Source organism: Alnus glutinosa, chromosome 4 (assembly GCF_958979055.1).
Source record: "Alnus glutinosa chromosome 4, dhAlnGlut1.1, whole genome shotgun sequence".
NCBI classification, from domain to species: domain Eukaryota; kingdom Viridiplantae; phylum Streptophyta; class Magnoliopsida; order Fagales; family Betulaceae; genus Alnus; species Alnus glutinosa.
Window position 1 is genome coordinate 27,947,242 of NC_084889.1, and position 20,041 is coordinate 27,967,282.

The 20,041-nt window shown below is 34.8% G+C and overlaps 2 protein-coding genes across 4 annotated transcripts in view; both read right to left on the reverse strand.

Annotated features, from left to right (window-relative positions):
* Positions 1-4,752: 4,752 nt before the first annotated feature.
* On the reverse strand, positions 4,753-7,860 carry LOC133866986 (uncharacterized). The gene is made up of 5 exons (XM_062303656.1): positions 7,659-7,860; positions 7,511-7,560; positions 6,730-6,856; positions 5,748-5,852; positions 4,753-5,518 (listed from the first exon to the last, which is right to left on the reverse strand). The coding sequence occupies exons 1-5, from the start codon at positions 7,786-7,788 to the stop codon at positions 4,893-4,895; spliced, it is 1,038 nt and encodes a 345-aa protein (XP_062159640.1). The 5' UTR covers positions 7,789-7,860; the 3' UTR covers positions 4,753-4,892.
* A 1,730-nt stretch (positions 7,861-9,590) lies between these two features.
* Positions 9,591-20,041, reverse strand: part of LOC133866377 (uncharacterized) — a 44,191-nt gene continuing 33,740 nt past the window's right edge. For all 3 annotated transcript variants that reach the window (XM_062302887.1, XM_062302886.1, XM_062302885.1), the window contains 20 exons: positions 18,304-18,515; positions 17,953-18,040; positions 17,673-17,792; positions 17,473-17,591; positions 17,295-17,367; positions 17,071-17,190; positions 16,302-16,370; positions 16,021-16,191; positions 15,884-15,931; positions 15,635-15,776; positions 15,266-15,363; positions 14,935-15,079; positions 14,756-14,844; positions 14,566-14,676; positions 12,381-12,455; positions 11,302-11,367; positions 10,963-11,151; positions 10,760-10,870; positions 10,202-10,282; positions 9,591-10,032 (listed from right to left, as the gene is read on the reverse strand). In XM_062302887.1, the coding sequence (XP_062158871.1) occupies positions 9,850-10,032; positions 10,202-10,282; positions 10,760-10,870; positions 10,963-11,151; positions 11,302-11,367; positions 12,381-12,455; positions 14,566-14,676; positions 14,756-14,844; positions 14,935-15,079; positions 15,266-15,363; positions 15,635-15,776; positions 15,884-15,931; positions 16,021-16,191; positions 16,302-16,370; positions 17,071-17,190; positions 17,295-17,367; positions 17,473-17,591; positions 17,673-17,792; positions 17,953-18,040; positions 18,304-18,515 (2,310 nt within the window). In that variant the 3' untranslated portion in view covers positions 9,591-9,849. The remainder of the gene's footprint in view (positions 10,033-10,201; positions 10,283-10,759; positions 10,871-10,962; positions 11,152-11,301; positions 11,368-12,380; positions 12,456-14,565; positions 14,677-14,755; positions 14,845-14,934; positions 15,080-15,265; positions 15,364-15,634; positions 15,777-15,883; positions 15,932-16,020; positions 16,192-16,301; positions 16,371-17,070; positions 17,191-17,294; positions 17,368-17,472; positions 17,592-17,672; positions 17,793-17,952; positions 18,041-18,303; positions 18,516-20,041) is intronic.

A 20,041-nucleotide genomic window follows, 5' to 3' on the forward strand; every position in this document is an offset into this window, starting at 1 on the left:
TTTTTATTTCTTTTCTGTATATTGTATATATAAATTACATTACATTGGTGTATGTTTGGTCGTCGTTCATTATCATTGCCTATTTTTCCATACGACCCAAACTTAGAGCGGATTTCTAGACGAAGTAGATCCAAACGGAACTCACGTCTAAGAGCCCATTCTAACTCACCAATGGCTGAACAACCAAGGCCTGTGTTGTTAAGGGATCACTATGTTCCCTCAACATACACACCTACATCAAGCCTTCAGTTGCCGGACGTTACGACAGCTCATTTTGTGGCCTAAATAGGGGTTTCGTGTATTGTGTATACTTATTAGGATGTGTTATAGAGTAGTAAGCTAGGGCACGTTAATCACTCCACACCTTTGGTAGAGTAAAATGTTTTCAATTATAGTTTAATCTTTACGTGGAGTTGATTAACGTAAATCTAGGTGCTTTATGATTACATCTTAACGAAAGTATTTTCATGTCGAGGTCGTCGTAATGGTTGACGCCCATTACGCGCTCATATCAAGCATGTTAGGAAGATCCATATAGACTTTAAGCATTGCATAGGTTGAGGATTGGATATGATCAACACCCTAAGTTTTCTTTTAAGTTAATTTCATTTCCTGTTTTCATTTCCTTCACTTATCGTTGTAGCTTCAATTCTACAACTTTTGTTTTTACTTTTGTTGGTAAATTAAGTTAGATACGCTCTTCTCATATCCTATTACGCAAAACAACCAATAATCTCTGTGGTTCGATCACCCTTACTATAGTACAATCGATTCGTACTATTGCGAGTGGTAAACTTATAAATAATAAAATCCACGTATCGTGTCGTTGAGACGCGTACCAATTTCCGTCTTTCCCAACGAAAAATGACTCACGTGCATCGCATGTGCGTTTTTAATAGATAAAGTTATCTTCAAAAAGAGAGGCCGAAATCTGTTAGCATTTTCGTCTTTTCCAACGGAAAATGACACATGCATCCACAGGCGGAATCAAAATTTTTGGTGTGAGGGGATGAACTGTTTTTTTATACGTTAGGGAGATGAACTTAAATAAATAAAAAAGCACATAGATACATATAATTTCTCTATATGTGTATGTGCGTGTTTATATAAAATAAAAGCATAGAAATTTTAAATTTAATCTCATGGCATCACAAACACACAATAGTATAAACAACTAGCAAAACAAACTAAACATGATCTATAGGGTCCAAGTAAACCGGTACCTTTGACTGTGGACTTTTTCTCCTAATAATCTCCTGAAGCCTCAAACGACAATAATATTAAAAGTCGAGTCAAACAATGGTGCAATCATAAATAATTAAACCATTTAACTTGTGATGCCAAAACAAATACTATAAATCTAAATGACTGTAGAATAACCACTCAAAAAATAACTACTCAGAGTCCTAAACCAAATTGAGTTTTGGGTTAGGAGCGAATTAGAATATAGAGGAAAACTAAATAAATGGAGATATTTTAAGTTTTTTTTTATTATTATTATTTTTTATGTTGGAAGACGGAAAAATATATATATATATATATATATATATATATATATATATATATATATATATATATAATAATAATAATAATAATAAAATAAAGGAGGACACATATATTATTCTGGGGAGACAAAAGTATAATTTTGAGGGAACAAATTTATAAATATGTATACTTTAGAAATAATTGCACCATTGGTATCTGGGATTGACCTAAATTACAAATCACTCCATGTGGTACAAAAAATTCATGAAAGGTTCTTGTGGTAAACTATTAATTATGAATCATTCCCTAAACTCGTTTTTCATCCACCAAGTTAAAAGATTCCGTTAGTTTGTCACGTCATACCCAATAGAAAATCGACACGTGTCCATTACAATAAAAAAATAAAAAAATCTTAAAAATTATTATTATTTAAAAATAAAAAAATAAAATTGGACTAGCCTGTAAAGAGCCTACTTTCTATCTTCATATGCTAAACCACATGAAAATTGGGTTTAGAACATCAATTAATTCAACTTAATTAACCAAACGCATCAATTGCTTCACCGCACAAACACATTATACTATCCCTCCCCTAAAATTAATTTGAAATCTTCCAAACTAACTATAAATTAAAAAATAAAAAAATAAAAATAAATAAATAATATTACTAGTTACTAACATTGGAAAATAAACAATTTTCATAATGTATGACAAGTTGGTGAATGCCTGTATAAATTTTACAAGACATTCTATCTTCTACAATATTTATTTAAAATAAAAATAAACATCAGCAAAATAAAGTCAAACGGTTCTTCAAAAAAGAAAAAGAAAAAAAGAAGAAGTAACATACGTGAGACAAATTCAAAGAACTACGCATTTTCTAAAATTTACTCTTTTTTTTTTCTCTAGAATATTTTCATATGCACCTTTTCTACAGTTCTTTATCTCAACAAACTTTAGGCAATGCAAATCATTTGAAATAATGAAAGCTCTCTAATATTTTTGCATTCTCACAAAAAAAAAAAAAAAAAAGAAAAAAAGAAAAATACACATAACCTCCTCAAATTACAACTTTATTATCAATGTCTCTCAAAACTACCAATTGTGTCAATATCCCCTCCTAAACTACCAAAAAATGTCAACATCCCCCCTAATGACAAAAATACCCTTCATAAAATTATTATAATTTAAAATAATAAACTAAAATTATAAAAATAAAAATAAAAAAAAATCTAAAATAACAAAAAGTTATACAAAAAAAAAAAAAAAAAAAAAAAACTGGTTTTTCTTCTTTTCTTTTTCATTTGTTTTTTTTTTAAATAAAAAAAGAAAGAAATTTTTTTTTTGATAATTTTCAGTTTTTTTTTGTTTATTTATTTTTTTTTTTTCTTTTTCGTTCTTTTTTTTTCTTTTTGTTTTTTAAAAAAATTGAGTTACTTTTTCTCTTCTTCTTTTTTTGGTTTTTTTTTTTTAAGTTTTTTTTTTTTCGAATTTATAAGGACATTTTTTGTCTTATTGAAAAAAAAAAATTTGGGTCATTATTGTCTTTTTGTTGGTCTTAGGGGGAACATTGACATATTTTTTTATTTTTTTTTTGTTTGAAGAGGGATATTGACACAATTAGTAGTTTGGGAGGGGGGGATGACATTGACAATTGGGTTGTAGTTTGAGAAGAATATGCGTATTTTTTTTTTTAAAAAAAAAAAAAAAAAAAAAAACTTCTTTAGAGTCGCTTCTTCTACATATCCACTAATTTTTTTGATTTTGATAGTCTTTAGGCAACGCCGCCAACAAAGAAGAAGTTCACAACCCTTAGATCATTCCTTTTTTTAAAAAAAAATAATAATAATCTAAGGGTTGGTTGTAACTACCACATTAGCGCTGTGAGATAGTTATAGATAAAAATATGATATGTAACATTTCGAAGTCGGATAAAATTCTTCTAACCCAATCCATTAAACTTAGTATCCTTATGTGATTCATTCTCTATTAAAAAATGCTTTTGAAAATTTAAAAATGTATATTAAAAGCAAATGCTATATTGGCAAAGGTCAATTTAATAGACTAGGTTAAAAAAAATTTCTCCATCCTAATTTGGAGAAAAACTTTGTTATTGGAATGGAAGCCCAACATCCTATCTTCAACTTAATTCTCATTGGCCTACACAAGTAGTCCAAGAGAATGAGATGACTACTGTAATGAAAGCATACACCCCCATTGGCCCATTGAACAAGCCCAAACACAGCCCCAAAGGGCCAGCTAGCTCTCCAAAGCCCAACATGAAGCATACGTACACACCTCCAAGAGGAAACCACTCACATGGCAAGCATATCCCTGCAGTAAATAGCGCCGACCCCACATAGGAAATAAACCTGCTGAAGGAAAGATCCATCGAGTCCCCAAGAAAAGCAAAAATAAAGATCTCCAACATGATCAAAGGCCAAATCCGTGGCTGAGGGACGATCATTGCCTTAATTAGATGCACAACAAAAACAACACCTGGCCTATACAAGGTCAATAAGGGGTTAAGCGCATGTACGCTCTTGTATCTTAATCTCTATCTATTTTCTTACTTTTACATTTATACTCTTATTGACTTAAGCATAAGAGGTGGTACAGTCATTACCCTACCTCCTTGACGGTGCACCACTATGATGTTTGATTATCTTTCAAGGATTCCGGATCAAGGACTAAGCGCTGATAGTCACTGTTAATTTTCAGCATCAACAGTTTTAAACATAGGATAGGATTTTTTTTGAAAGAGTAATGATGTGCTTGGGAACGAAAGAGAATTTAGAATTATCTTTGGGTTTTTTCTAGAAATCAGGTTTTTGAATCCAACCCGGAAATCAAGCTTTTTTTTTTTTTTCAAAAACAAACAATTTCTTGAGTGAGTTCCACCTGGTCTGACACAGGTATACCCATCAACACCAAAATAATAATTATTTAATTTAAATAATACTTTTTTTATAATAAATAATTATTATTTCAATCATTACTCTACTTTTCATAACTTCAATCATTATACACAACTTTTCATACTTTCAATCATTTTCTACCATTAAAAAACACTACTTTTCAATCTCAAAAATCCAACACCCAAACACAATTTCAAAAAGAATTTAAATTCAACTCATCACCTAAACATACTTTCTTTGCCTCGAAATTCACAAACTAAATAAAAATTCGATTTTCATTTAAAAAATCTAACACCCAATCGGACCGTAAACACTATAATCGCACTCATAATGGCGACTGAAATCTATATAAATAGATAATTAGAAGCATCTCATCATATTATTAATTATAGGCTATGATTCACGTTCCAATCCTCATTGGCAGCAAGCAAACCAAAACCCGACCTTATTCTGACATCCACTCCACAAAAGACTCTGAAGCCAATCACTTCACTCTACCGAAAACTCGTACAACATTGTGTGTTTGTACTTCTCACCAGGTTGAACAACAACAGACGGGAAGTTGGGTTGGTTGATGGCATTCGGGAATCCCTGCGTCTCTAAACATAGCCCGCCATGCTTTTCATAAACAGCACCTCCTTTACCCACAACCCCTTTCACGTAATTCCCTGTATAAAACTGCATCCCGGCTGCATTGCTCCACAGGTTAAGCACCCTAGAGCTCGATGGATCCTTCACCTTTGCAGCATGTTTCAAACCTGCAGATTTCTCTTCCCCGCAGTCCAGCACAAAGTTGTGATCATACCCCAAACCAACCTCGTGGATCGACTCACCTACCCTCTTCTCATCAGTGAAATCGAAGGGGGTGTCTTTAACCGGCATGATTTCACCGGTAGGGATTGTGTTCTCGTCCACGGGAGTAATATGGTTCGCCCAAATCTGAATTGAATGGTCAAGTATGTTCCCGGAGTTGTGGCCGGCTAAGTTCCAGTACGTGTGCTGAGCTAAGCTGATTGGAGTTGCCTTGTTCTCAGGCACAGCTTCCATGTCAAGCCTCATTGTCGTGCTCGAAGAAAGCGTGTAAGTTGCAGTCACGGAGACGTCACCCGGGTAACCTAGTGCCAAAAAAAAAAAAAACCATATAGAAAAAGAAAACAAGAGGGAATTGTCTTGCGAATAAAATGGGCTCTGTAGAACTGTGTCGAGTGTGCTTTTCTGCATAATTGTGTTAGAGTTCACAATGAGGATTTTGTATTTTTGCAGTTTGTGTTAACCTGGAGAGAGAGAGAGAGAGAGAGAGAGAGAGAGAGAGAGAGAGAGAGAGAGAGAGAGAGAGAGAGATACCTTCCTCCCCATCACAAGAGTGATATTTAAAAGTGATCGATGGGTTCTCTCCTTTTTTATATTCGGCTACCTCCCACAACTTCTTATCAAATCCATTGTGCCCACCTAAGGAAAGGGGAAAAAAAGATAAATAAAAAAGAGATCACCATTACTCATCCAAAGTGAACATAGAAATCAAGAATATTCAGTTTGCTTAATCCCTATGGAGTTTTTTCGTTTCCGATAGTCATATATTTAGTTGGTGTACTTCAGAGGAACTAAGGGGAGTACAGCCTGATTGTTTCCACTAACTTAAAATGCCCCAATCAGTTTTCAGTTTATGTCAAGTAGAAAGGTCCATCTGGATAAAAGGTACACTCCCTATTGCTAATCTTTGGGGTAGTTTGGCAAGTCTTACCATCCACTTTTGATCAACCACCCGAGTTTTGGTAATACATACAAGCAATAGTGAAAATTTACAGTGGATGATCTCTTGAACCTGCTTCAAGCCAGGATGTATGCCAAACAACCAAGAACATAGGCATAGGATAATCACAAATCATAAAGTACAAGTACCAACCACACCCTTTTCTTAAAAAGCCAATTAAAAAGTAATGCAGAAGGAGGGAGCTTTAAACATTTTTTTTTTTTTGAATGAAAGAGAATTTAACTTTTAAAACTACAAGTCTCCCCTGATATCTTCCCCGCCAGAAATGAAAAAACTCTATGTTTCTACACCCATGTCAAATGATCAGTTTTTGAAAAGCACCAGCACCCCGGATGGAGATATTCAAGTTTATGTCACAAGAACGCCAGAAGATCAATTAAGGCTCGGAGAAACCAAAAATTTGTTATTAATAACACTTTCAACATTCAAACAACAGATTAGCAGCAATTTTGGCTACTACCAAAAGGAATTAAATAGATGGATTTTCATGCCATACTGCCCAGAAAAGATTGATACAAAAAACTCAAAGGATGAAGAGTTTGACAATTATCATACCATGGAGACTGTTTGGGGCCTTGTTGATGGGTAAAGAGTATTCAATCCCATTAAGTGTAAACCTTCCATCTTTGATTCTGTTAGCAACCCGACCCACAATGCAGCCAAAATAGGGGGCAGCACCTTTCTGATTAAGAATTCATTTAACACCATAAAACTATGAGAACAAATCAATGCTTGTCAATCGAGAATGTTAAAACAGTGAAACCAAACAAATGATTTAATGGGGGGGACAGAAATTTCCTCCAAATTGAGTTGTAAGAAAATTCTTCCAATCCGGTCTTTAAAAGTGTCGTGTTTCCCTTAGCATAAGAGAAATACATTTTTTTTATTAATATAATTAAAAAAAAAAAAAAAAATGTGTTTCTCACATGCTCAAAGAACACATTACACTTTTAGAGACCGGGTTGGTGGAATTCCTAAAACTCAGTTTCTAGGAAATTTATATCGGTATCACTGTGGCATAACTCACATTTTCATGAATACTATAACAAATTGAACCAAAATTAAATGACGTTGCAGAAAAAGTGGATAAAAATCACATTATCATCAAATTATAAGCCTTTTTTTTTCAAATAAATCCCTTTCCTTCAAACATCAAATAACCACAACACCATAAAATTAATAGAACTTAAATTACAATCCTTTTCCTTTTCGCTTGCTTCCAAAAAAATAAATAAAAAAATCCAACCCTGCAAAAGTCAATACACCCAGAACCAAATTCATCATCATGAGATCACCATCAAGTGACTGAAAATCAAATGGGTTTACTGAATTTTACCAGATATGGTTCCACAGAGTCGAATCCAAGAACAACATCAGCCAATTTCCCTTCAAGACCCAGAGAATCAAAACATCAGTAACATTCCCACAAACCCAGGAAAGAAAAATGGTTGGTAATTAAACAGACAGATGCAGGGCATATTTACCATCTTTGCCAGGCACAGACAAGGAAGTGATGGTGCAGCCGAGGTTGGTGATCAGGACACGCATGGTTCCATTGTTGAGTTCGAAGAGCTCTGGCTTCAAGTTCTGATCTGCCATTGGATTCTCTCTCATTGGAGGATTCTGTTCCAGTTTGAGAGAGTTGTATAAAGAGGAATCAGATACTGTATAAAACGTCACACGTACAGGTGGCACAAATGACGTCATCTTTCTCCGACTAAAGTTACGGTCAGTTACGTTTCTAATTCTTAATAAGGTTTAGTTTATCCACTGTGCTACTTTTATCCTCTCCATCGTATCTATATTTTGCCACGTCAGTTTTGTTGACCGAGAAAAATGGATTTAGATTGCTTAATTGATAATTATAATGAACGGAGATAAAGAAATAGGCATCCATAATTATTTGTTTAAATTTAAAAGAATTCGGATAGGTGATTGTGAGAGATCACTTATGAGATTCATCTGACCAAATAAAAATTGAACTGCCCAACCACTTATTCGGTCTGATGGATCTCATAAGTAGTCTCTTATAAACACCTGCCCGAATTTGAGATCCAAATTTGAAAGAATTCAGATAGGTGATTGTGAGAAACCACTTATGAGATCCACCTAACCAAATAAAAATTAGACTGTCCAACCACTTATCCAGCCAGGTGGATAGTCTCTTACAAACACCTGTAAAAGATTCTTATCCAAAGAAATGATACGTTACAACTTCAATATTTTTATTTTATTTTTTTCAAATTAATCATTGGATCTGTTTTCCTACATGTGGGTTCTACATATCAAATTGTTGATTTTAAGAAAAAGTTGTTAGAGTTGTACAAGAGTTATACAAAAATTGTAAATATATCATATGATTCATATCTCTATGATACGTTTACAAATCCTGTACAACTCCAACAATTCTTTTTTTCTTTTTTTTCTTTCTTTTTTTTTTTTTATAAAAGAAAAAAATCAACCGTTGGATATGTTACATATAGGACTCATATGTAGAAAAACAAATCCAATGTTTATTTTGGAAAAAAATTGTTGAAGTTGTATAGAAATTATAAACGTATCGTTTCTCTTACAACCTTTGTACAATTCTTGTACAACCCCAACTATTTTTTTTTTTTTTTAAAAAAAAGAATAAAAAAAAAAAAAAATCAACCATTGGATATATAGGACGCACATGTATGAAAACAGATCTAATATGATTATAAAAAGAAGAGAACTATGTCAGACACAAACGATACACAAATAAGTCTTACGGTATTCAAGATCTTATAAAAAGTAGCAGAGTTAACGGGGTGCAAGATTGGCAAAGGGAGAGGTGGAGAGAGGCTGGAGGTAAGAGCTGGTTGGTAGGTCTACGCCTCCTACTTTTTAGTAGCTGGTAATTTATTGGAGAGGTTGTTCAAAGAGAAAAATTTGTGTTTGTTTTTTTTTTTTTTTTTTGAAAAATGATTTGTGTTTTGATTTTTTGACGGTTGGTTTTTGTATTTGATGAGAGATAAATCACTTTTCTTTTATTTTTTTTAAAAAACCAAAAAATCATTGTTTTCCTGGGACTTGGGTTGATTTTCTCATGGGATTTTCAAAGGATAGAGATGCACATTTATTTATTTTTGCATAATCGTAGTGTAATTGGGCCTTATCCTTTTTCTTTTTAATCTACTATTACTAATATTTTTCTTAGGGGCCGATTCTTCCACCGGGGGCTTAGGTGATCGCCTAAGTCGCCCAGTAGAAGAGTCGGCCCTGTTGAAAACAGAGCATATCTAAAATGTAATTTGATAAAAGGTTAAACCGTAAAAACCTTTCCAGTATTTTTGCCATATCAAATTGTTAAAAATCTCGATTCGGAACTTAGAACTAGTGCTAGAATCTTAACAGATTCTCGAAAACCATTGAGAATCCTACAAAGACTAACGTTTCTTTTTCAAGGGATCTTACATTCAAATGTATAAACAAAACAATGATGTTTCCATAATCTTATGAAAAGAAAAGAAAATTACGACACATGTTGGAACCTCAATCCCACATAGCTGAGGGTTCTGTTCTTATTTTTCATCACATACTTGCTAGATTTCATTGGGAAGAAAAAATAAATACAAGAAAGAAAGATGACAACAAATGAACACATCATAACACCAACTCATTATATATATATATATATATATATATAAATCATCATGCTTTTCCTGCTGAACCAAATAGATGCATCTTCTCTGCAACCACAACTTTCATGGCTTCCTTGGCAGATCCCATAACATGGACAAGATCTTTACTACTAGGGCTGTTCAATGAGTCCATGTAAGCCTTCCTCACTTCAGTGTTTACATTGAACTTTCTGACGCCCCGGTCGATACACGCCTGTTCAAGGAAGTTAAACAGTTCATAAAACGTTAATCAAACTCAAAGCCATTCACTGGCGTTAGTTGCATATTAAAATATGAAAGTCAGAACTCTGTCTTTGAAATGTGAAAAGAGAAAGAAAAGAAAAGATCTTTAAATTCTGGAAATTAGTATTATATAAGTGTACCTTGATAAGTTCCTTGGGCAACCCAGAAGCTCCATGAAGTACAAGAAAAACTCCTTTCTTCAAACTCAAAGCATGCAAATCCTTAATGTAGATGGAAGTTAATAGTCAGTAAAGTAGCTAATTTCAATGAGGATTGAGTCAAAAGACTACTCTGCAAACGACAACCTTTTCAATATGCATATGTATATGACATTTCCATTCTGAGAGGGAAAATGCCATCTGTTTCTCTATAGATTAAGCATCATTGAGTTATAGAGAGATGCTCCCCCCCCCCCCCCCCCCCCCCCCAAAAAAAAAAAAAGCAAAAAAAAAAAAATTGCTCTTAAAGAAAAAGAAAAAGAAAAATCTGCTTAGAACAAGAGAAGCCTGATATGATACCGAAAAAATATTTGAATGAAATTAATAGCCTGAAAATTTCACATAGACGTGCATGTCAGAAAGTATGCAATTTATAGGCAATGTGGTTGAGACACAAGTTTAGTAACTTTAAGTTGATGTCAAAATAATAAGCAGGTGGACTGGACTAAAATATGTTCAATATATATATATATACTTTACCTTAAGCAAATCAAGTCTGAGATTTGGGCCACTTGCAGGGTATTTTCCATGGACATTTCCAATACACACTGCCAAAGCATCTATGCCAGTCTCAACAATGAATTCTTGAGCCTGAAATTCAAGAGACCGATTGTAATTAGTTTGGAACATTAAGTGAAAAAAAAAAGGAAATCTGGTTTTATTCAACTCGAAAGACAAGTCACCTGATTAATATCAGTCAGTCTTGCTTCATAATCTTCAACAGTCAGGTCATCCTCTGTTCCTGACAATCTCCCTAGTTCAGCTTCCACCAGCATACCTTTTGAGCGAGCCAAGAATGAAATGAACTTTGTGTATAATACATTGTCCTTGAATGAAAGATGTGAACCATCTACCATAACTGAATCAAATCCCTGGTATTGTCGGATTCAAAAATTCCAATGTGACTATTAGTTATTACTGTATTGAAAAACAAATAAAATTTGCAATCTTACTACAAACTATGTTCAAGCAGGGTGACAGAAAAATTTATGACTTTGATATTAAACAAAAAGGAAAATTACCAACTCAAGAGCTTCCACCAGATCTTGCTTTGAAGTTCCATGATCAAAGTGAACAGTAATGGGAACCTGCCATTCATCCATAAGCATTACAACCTACATCTTGATATAAATGGCAGCACTATCGTTATCACATGACAGGTGGTGGTTTATGTGTGAAGCCCAAATACCTGCATATCTTACCTCAACTATAAAGAGTTCAAAAAAGTTTGGTAACAATAACCCCTCGGAAAAATTGGAATGGGCTCATGGTTTGTTAAGTGATCTGGTATTTGGATTACAAGAGAGAATACTTTTGGTGGAGTGTACTGCATGTATCTTCCTAGTCATGTATGTGTTTATTTCATGGATGGCCTGAGGAGGTAAGCAAAAGGCTAAATCATGTAATTATGTTATTACTATGTGGTTGTTTGGTCCTTTACTTTCTTTCTTCTTTTTTTTCTTTTTAAGTTTTCTTTGTTCCTTTCAATTTTTTTTTTTGGTAAAAAGAATCTTATTTATCAAAGAAACATAACATATCCAAGATCTTTCTTGGTAGGAAGAACTTCTTCAGAGAAAGAATTTTGTTTTTTGCATAAGTAGGAGTAATATCATTAAAAAAAATTCTTCAGAGAAAGAAAATTCCTGGAATTATATCAAGAAATACTACCAAAGATCAAATATTAATGCAAAAAACAGAAGCACTCCAAGTAGAACAAAATAAATTCAGCAGAAAGCTGTTGATATAAATGCTCAAGCTGCATAGCCGATATATAAAAAAAAAATATCGGTACACAGAGGCCTACACATGTACTCTAAGCCAAACAGATTTTTACCAAACATAACCTAAGTAACCTTCACTTTATGAGTACATAGAGTGATTGATAGACATTCAAGGAAAACCCTGGCCTTCCAGCCTTTCAGTGCTTTTCACCTGGATATACAAATAATGGTTCTTTATTTCTCTTTTTCAACGTTTTAGTGCTTTTGACCTTTGACCCTGTTTCTTCTTCTTCTTTTTTCTTTAATTATAATTTTTAATATTTTTTATTTATCCATTCTTTTACTTTCCACTTTTGTAAAGTATATGAAATCGCACTTACACTGGCTTGTTCAGCAGCAGAGACACAACAGGCAACCAAAGGAATTCCTCCTTGCTTAAAGGCACCAGGATGGATCTGGAAAAGAACAAAGATAAGCAGAAAATTTCCTGAAACCATGATTCTTCAAAAGAAAATATGTTATATGTGAATCATGTTACTGATACAGAATGCATAACAGAAAATAAACTAATTTGCTTCTGATTCATCCTCCCTAGCACAAACTTTGAGGAACAAGTATGAATTTGTTAGAATAACTTACAATCTTGAAATTTATTTGGAAGTATCTTATCTCGAAATAATTTTAGAAAATTCATCCAGTAGATGCAGAACTTATATTAATTTGGTATATTTAGTTCTTCAATTTGTAATTTATAATGTGAGACTGATTAAGGTAGTAAAATAAGGTTTTCTAACATTTATAAATCCGTTCGAAATAAGTGAAGAAATATTTTATAAATTAGAAATCATGGATGAATTTTTAGACCTTTCTCTGGAGTAACTTCTTTCTGTATATGCTAGACTTTGGGGCAGATGCAAAAAAATAAAAAAAAAAATAAAAAAATACTCACCAGCCTCTCTACAAAAATCCAAAACAGACAACTTAACTGTTGATTTGGATGGAGGGGCAAATCGAAAAAGAAAATTTTAAGTTGCAGCGATTTAAAATTTGGTGGCATATTTAAGAATGTGGTGATAATTTGGGGTCTAAATTGTAATTTCTCCAAAAAAATATAAAAAGATCACAGAGAAAAATGAGAGAGAGAGAGAGAGAGAGAGAGAGAGAGAGAGAGAGAGAGAGAGAGAGAGAGAGAGAGAGAGAGAGAGAGATTTAATAAAGAACCAAGAGATTGAGCTAGTCATAAAAGAGAAATAAATGTATTAAATAAGTGTAGAGTGAGAAATTTAAAGTAGAGCAAAACTAGCTCCATCCACCCTCTTCTATTCAATTTGTGAACGTTACCATTTAGTCCTTTACCTACTATATATAGTTGACATTTGTTGGAGACCATGAGTAGGAAAAGTAAGGTCATATTATGAAGCACTTAGTAGGAAAGAAGGTCCATCTTTCCCGTGGAAGAATATATGGTGTGCTAAGGCTCCGACAAGGGTGGCGTTCTTTGTATGGTCTGCAGCTTTAGGTAAAATTTTAACTCATGAAAATCTGCGAAAGAGGAATATTGTGGTTATTGAGTGGTGTTGTATGTGTAAAAAGAAAGGGGAGTCTATTGATCATCTGTTACTTCATTGCGACACCGCCCGTGAGCTTTGGAGTTTTATGTTTTCTTTATTTGGAATTGAATGGGTCATGCCACAATCGGTGCTGGGTTTGTTGACTACGTGGGGTGCTTCTCGAGGGCATGGTCTAGCAAAAAATGTTTGGCGTTTAGTTCCTCACTGTGTGTTGTGGAGCATTTGGAGGGAGCGGAATGCGAGGCTTTTTGAAGATGTCGAGACTGTAATGGTAGTATTAAGGAAGCGTCTTCTTAACACGCTATATCTATGGATAGCACCCCATCTTTGCCACCTAGGTGTTTCTACTTTTGTAGACTTTCTTAATTTATTAGTTGTTCCTCCTGTTTAGGGGCTCTCTTGTATACTTCCCGTGTATTAGGGTTGCGCCCCTCTGCGCTTTTTATTGAATTTTAAATTACTTATCAAAAAACATTTGTTGGAGACCTTTTGTCAACTCATTACATACAACAAATTGACAGCCAGCCTTAAACTTTTGATACATCCTCTGTTCTTATTAACTTTGTACCCTAAAAATTTGACTATTATCAGCTTGTGTAGCTGAACCTATATGTTTGAGACAACTCTTAAACTAAGTTAGCTTTTGTGTGTTGGGGAAGAGATCTGGGCTGTTGGTCAGAGCCCGTCACAGGAACTCTAAGACTTAACTATTTATTTTTCAGTCCCCCACCAAAAACAAAAAGAAAAAGTTGAACCACATATGTCTTGCGTGGTGCCTCTTGTATACTAATTTTGGAAAGAAGCAACCAGGAAACAGGCATAGAAGGTGTTGCACCCACTTCTAGATCTTGGGAAATTGTTTCGTCTGACGAATTCATGCTCAAACTTTAGGAACTTGTAGTCATAATCACAAATCATGGATACAATCACGAAAGATGTTGTTAATGAGTATCCATGGCTACAATATCCATCTTTTAAATTGACTGCTTCTAACCTGTAATATGGCAGGACTTTGTTCTTCCTCAGCAGCAGCAACAACTGCCTCAACTCCTTCCAAATTATAAACATTGAAAGCTCCAACAGCATATCCACCCTTTTCTGCATTCTGGATATAGAACAAATTATTCAGTATCAGAGGATAAAGTAGTCATGAAATCTTTAATAATTATATTAATGGCCCTTACGAAAAGAAGCTCTTTTGTTGATGAATGTCTCAATGGACGAGCCCAGGATTTCACGAGTTCTGCCAGCGCATTACTGTCACCAACATTACCTATGTAAAGAAGATTTCCAAGGTGTCAGACACAACTAAACTTTCAAGAAAAGATTATAATACTGAAATGAAATAAGAACTCATATTCACCAGGGAAAACAATGTACGGAACTCCTGGATGTCTACTTTCAGGACCCAGCATCCACAACGGAACACCAGCCAATGCTTGTCCAACTATCTTAGCACATTTTGCTTCAAGGGCTTTTGTAGCAAGATCTGATGAGGTGATTCCACCCTAAAACAGAGTACTGTATTTAGTATGTGGCATTTGAATTTAAGGATTAGGAAATCAGCCCACAAGCTCAAATTGATTAAACAAAAATTGAACAGCACATAAAGAACAACACAAGTTATCACTATTTGCCATATCAATAGAGTGAAAAAGTGAAGAGTATTTGGTCATTTAAACTTAAAAAAGCACCTTTGCAAGAATATAACGAGGTTTTGTAGTGATCCGGCTAACAATTTCCACCAGTGCAGAGCTCACTTTGAAGTTGATATCCAAACTCTCGGAAGGAGCTGTCCAATGAAAAATGAATTGACACTTGAATAAATGGGAGGCAGGAAAAACAAGTTATTCCCTTGTTTAATTCACAATGTACTTATAATGATATGACCTTTTTAATTTTTTGTTAATTAAGACTTTTAGCAACTGCTCTAATATATGTTATCCTATCCATAGAAAATATATATTTTACGTCATTCAAAGAATTCAATATACATAATATCTGATCAAGGAATTGAGGGACTTAGACATGTCAGACAGAAAAGAAAGGAACATGACACGAACTTTTTCCAGTGATGAGCTCCCGACTGGTCAGTATGAGAGTGTCCTTCCGAGCCCTGAGAAAACAATCTGCCATCTCAGCTGCTCTACTGATTTCCTCTTTCCTCTCTTCTAAAGAGCTCATTGCAAGCTTATTAACAGAAACCTATTCATTGGCAAAGATTGGCAAAGAAGGCTATTCAGATCTCTTACGGGTGACAAGTAGAATTTACGACAGTAAAATATTGGGTATGAAACTTAGTGCAGGGTCACCTCGATGCTTCTTAAGCTCTGGCCACATTGTAATTTAAGCTCTTCAACCTGTGGATTAGAAGCACAAACCAAAATACAGATATCAACATATCTGAGGTAAGAAACAAATAGAATTCTCCAAAATTCTTCATTTCAACCTGTTTAGTTGTTTTTGGAACATATGACCCCACAACTATGAGACCACCATTCCTTTCTTTGTTTATTCCAAGATCCTTAGGCGAAATAGGGGCTTTTGGGATAATTCCAATGCGAGTAGAAACAAAACTAGCAGCAGTACGGCATAGGAAACGCTTTCCCTTCAGTTCTGCCTGTCAATTTAACACACCTTTTTAAGAGACGTACCAGTTTTCAAGGAAAACATTCCAAATAGGACTCAAACTCGTAACAACTGAAAAACAGAACGATTATAACCATCTACCTTGATCATTCCAGCTGCGAATACAGCCATGTCTCTTTCGCTAGCTGCATTAATTATGCAGGTTGAACCCTGTTGTTAGAATATAAATTAAATGATTAGATTCATCCACAGAAGGACTTTATTATGACAAGTACAAACTAGGGGGACTTGATTGCTAATTCTTAAATGTTCGAGATCAATTGGGAACATCCTGTAAATTTCATGGATGAAAATAGGTGTTTGCCAAAGTTTGATATAAGAAACCTCAAAAATTGAATGAAGCTTAGTTTTTGTCCCAATAACATAAACTATCGCAACATATGCCTATCTTGAACATTGATTAGTTTTTGATTTGGGTCCATTGCCCAATGCCACGACCTTAGCTGCTGCTAAGGGTGTAAATGAACCAAACCAAGCTTTCACTTGTCTATGATATGGAAAATAAACAAACTAAAAGAGGTAAAATTTCACGAATCTTTATTTGGTCCTTTAGTGATAACACTGTTGATCAATTCAAAGAGAATGTCCAACTTCATTATTATTGTCCAAAGTTGTGCAAAAAGGAGTCCTAGAAAATTTGCTGGATGCAACTTTTACCCCTTAATTGACAGTATTTGCAAATTATACTGCCACTGACAAAGATATATAACCATATTATGACAAAGAAATAAATGAGACAAATCACTTCAACCACTCGACCAATTTGTTTGTGGTGCAAGTGTTTCTGCCCTTGTGTGTGCGCGCGCGCTTGCGTGCGTGTGATCATGCTTGCACTCACAATATTCTGTACCTTTGGCAGACTGGAAAGACACTCAAAAACAGCCTCTGGTCCACCTTTCCTTAAAAGTTGTATAGAAATAGATGTTACACTGCTGGCTGGTATGCGGCCGGCTGTTTTCTCCTCCACCCACTATATTTAGACCAAGAAGGTTGCAAAGTTACAAGTAAATCTACCATCTTTAATAGTACGTATCAATGGCCACCCATTTCAAATGACAACTTAAAAAGTTTGACCTCACGCAGGTTTGAAGATTTGTAGCCGAAAGAAGCATCTTTAGCAAACTCAGTGTCCCCTGCAGGGACAAGCCTAAAGACACCAACATCCATGATTGATGTTATGAATTAGCATCTAATCATGATTGACTATGAGTAAACACAAAAAAGATAAAAACAAAATAAATATGTAACTTACTTATCAGAATCTGCAACATAGTGTATATCTTCGATAGTGTAACGCCCTCCTTGAAGAAAAAAGGGGCAGATGATCCATGCATCCATCTCACCTAATACTGAAACGGTAGCATCAGCTTCCTAAAAGATAGGCAATACCATGTCATGATGTGAATTAAAATTATTCTACAATAAAATTCTAGTTCAAGTTCTCATCCTTGCCTCTGGAAAATGACCACGTAAAGTTGAATCACCTCTCAAAACTACTGTATAACCAGTGTTCTCAACTGATTTAGCCGCAGTATGTAGGTTTCTGCAGATATCTTTTATCAATGCACTGGCCTGTAAAATGTTAATTTCAAACTCAGGAATACAAGTGTGAAACAAGCAGACAGTATGGTTACAGCAGAAAGCTGCAGTTTAATAAGGACTTCTTTTCATATTGAATGAGAAACAAGCTTTAAAGATTGAATAACATGTTTTCATGAAATGAGATCTTTACCTTTTCAGAGCTCAGTGACCTGGAGTTAGTCAAAATGAAAAAGCATTTAGGATTTTTTCTGAACTGGGCAATAAGTGACTCAACAGTCCTGCAACAAAAAATGTGCAAATTATGATAGCTTGAAATTCCTCTTTTGGAAGGTTGTTTTGAATTACAGATAAAACAATATACAGGGTTTCTATAACATGTGGAATGATATGATTAGCACTAATTATGTGACGAAAATGCAGCAGCATTGTTTTATAGTGGTAGATCAGATTACAAAATGGATTTGATAATATCTGATAGCATCTAGATCGTATCTTTATCTTATCAACTATGAAAACATAAAGAACAATTAAAGACACTCACCATTCTGTTAAGACCTCAATATCATGAACAGTTTGTGTTCCAGTTGGATCATCATCCAGAACAACCAAAGTCTTCGAATTGTTCTGATTCAGTCTTTGTATGTCATCGATGGGATCTAGTGGCCATTCAGATGGAAGGGATTGCAAGACAACTTCTTTCTTAAGAACAGGAAGTTTTCCTTCAACAATAACACCTGTGAGTGTCTCATAAACCTGTGGAAATATACATATTGCAGTTAAAACAGTAACTAATTGATTTCATCCAGTAGCTGCTGGATTTCAGCCATTAGCTGATCTTTTTGGATTTATAAAAACTTCACAATTCTGCACTTAAATTTTGATAAAGTTAAAAAATGGGAAAGTAAAAGAAAACTGCACTTTCAGTCTTCAAAGTTCTTTAGGGTTCTAATAGATTAGAATCTATAATTGAGTCTACTTATAAGTTCTTCATGCTATTACATAACTACATGTCAGTATAATTACAAAATTTAAAGCCCCACAAGCAGAGAGGCACAAAAACGAAGAGCAACCAGTAGAGATAAACCATATCAGGATCACAAAATCTAATCACATGTGCGAAGCAGATAATATACAATAAGAAATCCCAATTGATATGATCATATGCCTTCTCTATATCCAGCTTGCAAATCAACCTTGGTTCACCAGATTTGATACAACTATCCAAACACTCATCAGCTATAAGAACTGAGCCAAGGATTTGCCTACCTTTCACAAAGGCATTCTGAGAATTCGAAATAACCTTCTCCATAACCCTCCTCATTCTATTCGCAAGAACTTTAGCAATGATCTTGTAAACACCACTAACAAGACTAATAGGACGAAAGTCTTTAAGATCCAAAGCCACAGACTTCTTCAAAATTAGAGCAATAAAAGTGGCATTAAGGCTTTTGACAAATTTACTATGAGTGTGAAAGTCTTGGAAGACCCCCATGAAATCTGACTTGATCACGTCCCAACAATCTTGGAAAAACGCTAAGGAGAACCCATCAAGACCTGGAGCCTTATAAGGATTCATGCCTTTAACCACCTCTAAAAACCTCCCTTTCCTCAAAAGGAAGTTCTAAAGAAGAGGCCTCTTCTGCATCTAGAACGTTAAAAGCGAGGTTGTCCAACCTAGGCCGCCAACTATATGATTCTAAAAATAGGGATTCATAGTACTGAGCAGCATGATCCCTAATGTCCTGTTGATCAGAAGTAACTGAGCCATTGACTGAGAGAGATTCTATGGAATTGAACCTCCTATTCGAGTTGGCTACCCGGCAAAAGAATTTGATGCATTTGTCACCCTCTTTGAGCCAAAGAACCCTTGACTTCTGTCTCCAACTAATCTCCTCCTAAAGAATAGAATTTTCCAGCTCTCTAGTGACCGAGCACTTCCTTGCCTTTTCTTCGGGACCTAGACCCCGTTGTTCTTCCAACCTATAAAGACCACACAATTCTTCTATAGCAGCTTTTTTGAGAGACACCACTTTTCCGAACTCCTGCTCATTCCATCTCTTAATATCATTCTTTAAAGCCTTAAGCTTTTGGGCGAAAACGAAGCTAGGAGAAAGAGCCTTCACCTCTATCCTATTGTCCTATTGACAAGGTTAAAGGAAATTCTGGAAAGAGGTCTTCAAAGTGGGTTTTGAAACTGGTTCTAGAAGTCAGCCACTCGGCGGGACTTTCATGCGACGGCTTCGAAGAAGCGGGATCTAGCTCGAATTTGGGTGTTAAAG